The sequence below is a fragment of the Engraulis encrasicolus genome, unplaced genomic scaffold (assembly GCF_034702125.1).
Source record: "Engraulis encrasicolus isolate BLACKSEA-1 unplaced genomic scaffold, IST_EnEncr_1.0 scaffold_1651_np1212, whole genome shotgun sequence".
In the NCBI taxonomy this organism is placed as follows: Eukaryota; Metazoa; Chordata; class Actinopteri; order Clupeiformes; family Engraulidae; genus Engraulis; species Engraulis encrasicolus.
In genome coordinates, this window is record NW_026945177.1 from 3,394 (window position 1) to 6,312 (window position 2,919).

At 49.4% G+C, this 2,919-nt stretch overlaps 1 protein-coding gene across 1 annotated transcript; it reads left to right on the plus strand.

Moving 5' to 3' along the window:
- Positions 1 to 368: 368 nt before the first annotated feature.
- On the plus strand, positions 369 to 2,767 carry LOC134442454 (ATP-dependent RNA helicase DDX24-like; the record flags this gene model as incomplete). Its single annotated transcript, XM_063192623.1, has 4 exons — positions 369 to 621; positions 937 to 1,062; positions 1,797 to 1,991; positions 2,614 to 2,767. Coding segments are annotated over 4 exons (728 nt in total), but the record flags the coding sequence as incomplete, so codon positions are not given.
- Between the last annotated feature and the right edge of the window lie 152 nt (positions 2,768 to 2,919).

A 2,919-nucleotide genomic window follows, 5' to 3' on the forward strand; every position in this document is an offset into this window, starting at 1 on the left:
GACATGGAATGACACATGTCACAATGTGATTCTATAGCGATGCATAGCAATTCATGTACTATTGCGATGCATTGCGATACTTTCTTCAGTATGTGTAAAAATGCAGCTTATGTGTGTGGGTGTGTTAGCATTCATATGTTCAATGTCCAACATTCATTTTCTTGAAGCAATTTACCATCTGGGAGAGAGCTTCCCTCACAACAGAAACATTACCTACTCTCTACTGAACAAAGTGAACCAGTGACAAATAGAATTTAATTATTATGAAATAATCGGTTGTCATAAATTGATGCAGTATATCGGGAAAGTATGTATCGCGATGCATTGTCATGACGATTTTTTTTGTACACTCCTACTCTGCACCCCAGACGACGCAGCCAGAGAAGAAGAAGAAAAAGCAGAAGAAGAAGAAGGAGGTGAAGAACTGGACTAGCGCCGCCCTGGCGGCCCGTGGCGGTACTGCGGGGGCGGACGTGTCTGCGTGGAAGGATCTCTTCGTGCCCCCTCCGGTGCTGCAGGCCCTCAGCTGCCTGGGGTTCGCCCACCCCACCCCCATCCAAGCGCTCGCACTGCCCCCCGCCATCAGAGACCACCTCGACGTACTGGGGGCCGCAGAGACAGGTGAGAGAGAGAGAGAAGGAGGGAGGGTGTGTGTGCGCCTGTGCGGGTGTGTGTGTGTGTGTGCCTGTGCGTGTGCATGCGTTTGCGCGTGCGTGTGGTTGGGGAGTTGGATGGATAAGGGGGTGGCTCTGTGCAGTCTGGGATTAATGTATTGAAAGTTGAGTTGGGAGTCAGGTTCACTCTTACGGGCTACTATGTTTGCTAAATTAAACTTAACCAACATTGTTTTTCCTCTTCAGGCAGTGGCAAGACCCTGTCTGTCCGTGTCAAAGTGTATAAGTCTGTTAACCTAGTGTGTGTGTTTTCCTTCTTCAGGCAGTGGCAAGACTCTGTCGTTCGGCATCCCCATTCTCCACAACATCCTGGAGTGGAAGCAGGCCTCCGAGACCTGGATAGCCAATAAGAAGGCGGAACAAGAGGCAGCAGCCAATCAGACGGCAAGTAACTGAGAGACACAGAAAAGCCAGGCAGCCAGCAACCAATGAGGTGGCAGAACAAGAGGGTGCAACCAATGAGCTGGATACTGAGGCAAAAGAAGCAGCCAATGGGAGCGCACAGGAAGAAGATGAGACCCCGCCTCCAGCCAGCAACCATGTCACTTCCTCTTCAGCGGCAGCGGCAGCGGCAGAGGGGAATTCTGGGAAGGTCGGTAAGAGGGGTGGAGTCTGGCTGGAAAGAGGTGGATTTGTGGGGAGCTGGTCTGCTGTGGAGGAAGGAGGAGAGGAAGAGGAAGCAGAGGGAGAAGAGAAACAGGAAGTAGAGGAAGAGCGCGGAACACAAGTCAGAAGAAAGGAGGTGGGAGGACTGAGGCGGGATGAACCTAGAGCTGCAAGAGTGGGAATGATCGATAGATGGGGGGGGGGGGGAATGGAATTGGCTGTAGACCTTGCCAGTGAAGAAGGTTCATTTATTCACTCTTTATCTTTCTAACATTTAATTACCAGATATGGTGGACAGAGTTGCTTTGTCGACAAATGGAGAAAGTAAAATAGAATAATAAATGGTAAAAACGAGAAAATCACAGATGTAAAAATCATCGTTTAAAATATTTCTTTCATCACATGGTGAAGATTATTCAGGTGAAGATGGTGATGATGTAGGCTGTGTGCAGATGACGTCGATGACAATCACAGAAGTCTAAATTACCATTTATTTATCTGTTTTATTTTTGTCAGGTGGTGAAGATGATTCAGGTGACGAAGACGATGATGCTGATGAAGACGATGAGGCTGCTGCTGATGAAGATCGGGGTTGTGTCAAGATTCGCAGCGTTGAGGAGGGCGACTCACACACCCCTGTGGAGGAGAAGGAAGAAGAGGAGGAGGGGCCTAAACAGCCGCTCCTGGCCCTGGTCCTCACCGCTCCAACGCGTCGAGAGCTGGTTCCGTAACCCACAGTCAAACACCACATTGACGCCATCGCACAGTTCACAGGCAAGGAGTGTGTGCGGTGTGCGTGCGTGTGTGTGGAACTTTAAAAAAAATCCCCACCAGTTACTGTTGCAGGTAGATTCTAAAATCTACCAGTCATTCACAATTTTTGCCATTTCACATTCAACCGTTCCAAACATTGTAATGCCAAGTAAGATAATTTTCTGATCAGCACTTTTGTTTTACTGTTTGTTTTGTGATGCCAATAACTCTTTTCATTACCAAATGGCGTAAGCCTTTGATGCTGGATGCAGCGTGTAATTCAGCATTAACCCGGGCACCTGTAGAAAAATTTCACCTGTCACAGTGACGAGTGGTTGACATATTTCACCAGCCAAAGGCCAATTTCACTCGTCATTGGCAGGTGGACGGGTGCTTATTTCCATCCCTGGTTTGTAGGTATCCGTACGGCCATCGTGGTTGGTGGTGTGTGTATTGATGTGTGTGTGTGTGTTTTGACGTGTGTGTGTGTGTGTGTTTGTACTTTGTAGGTATCCGTACGGCCATCGTAGTTGGTGGTGTGTGTATTGACGTGTGTGTGTGTGTGTGTGTGTGTTTGTAGGTATCCGTACGGCCATCGTGGTTGGTGGCATGGCGCCCCAGAAACAGAATCGGGTGCTGAGTCGGAGACCTGAGATCGTCATAGCAACGCCCGGACGCCTGTGGGACCTCATCAAGGACGGACACCCCCATCTCACCGACCTCCGACACCTGCGGTCAGAACACACACACACACACACACACACACACACACACACACACACCCATCTCACCGACCTCCGACACCTGCGGTCAGCACACACACACGCACACACACACACCTACGGTCAGCAATATGGTTGCATGACTACACACACACACACACACA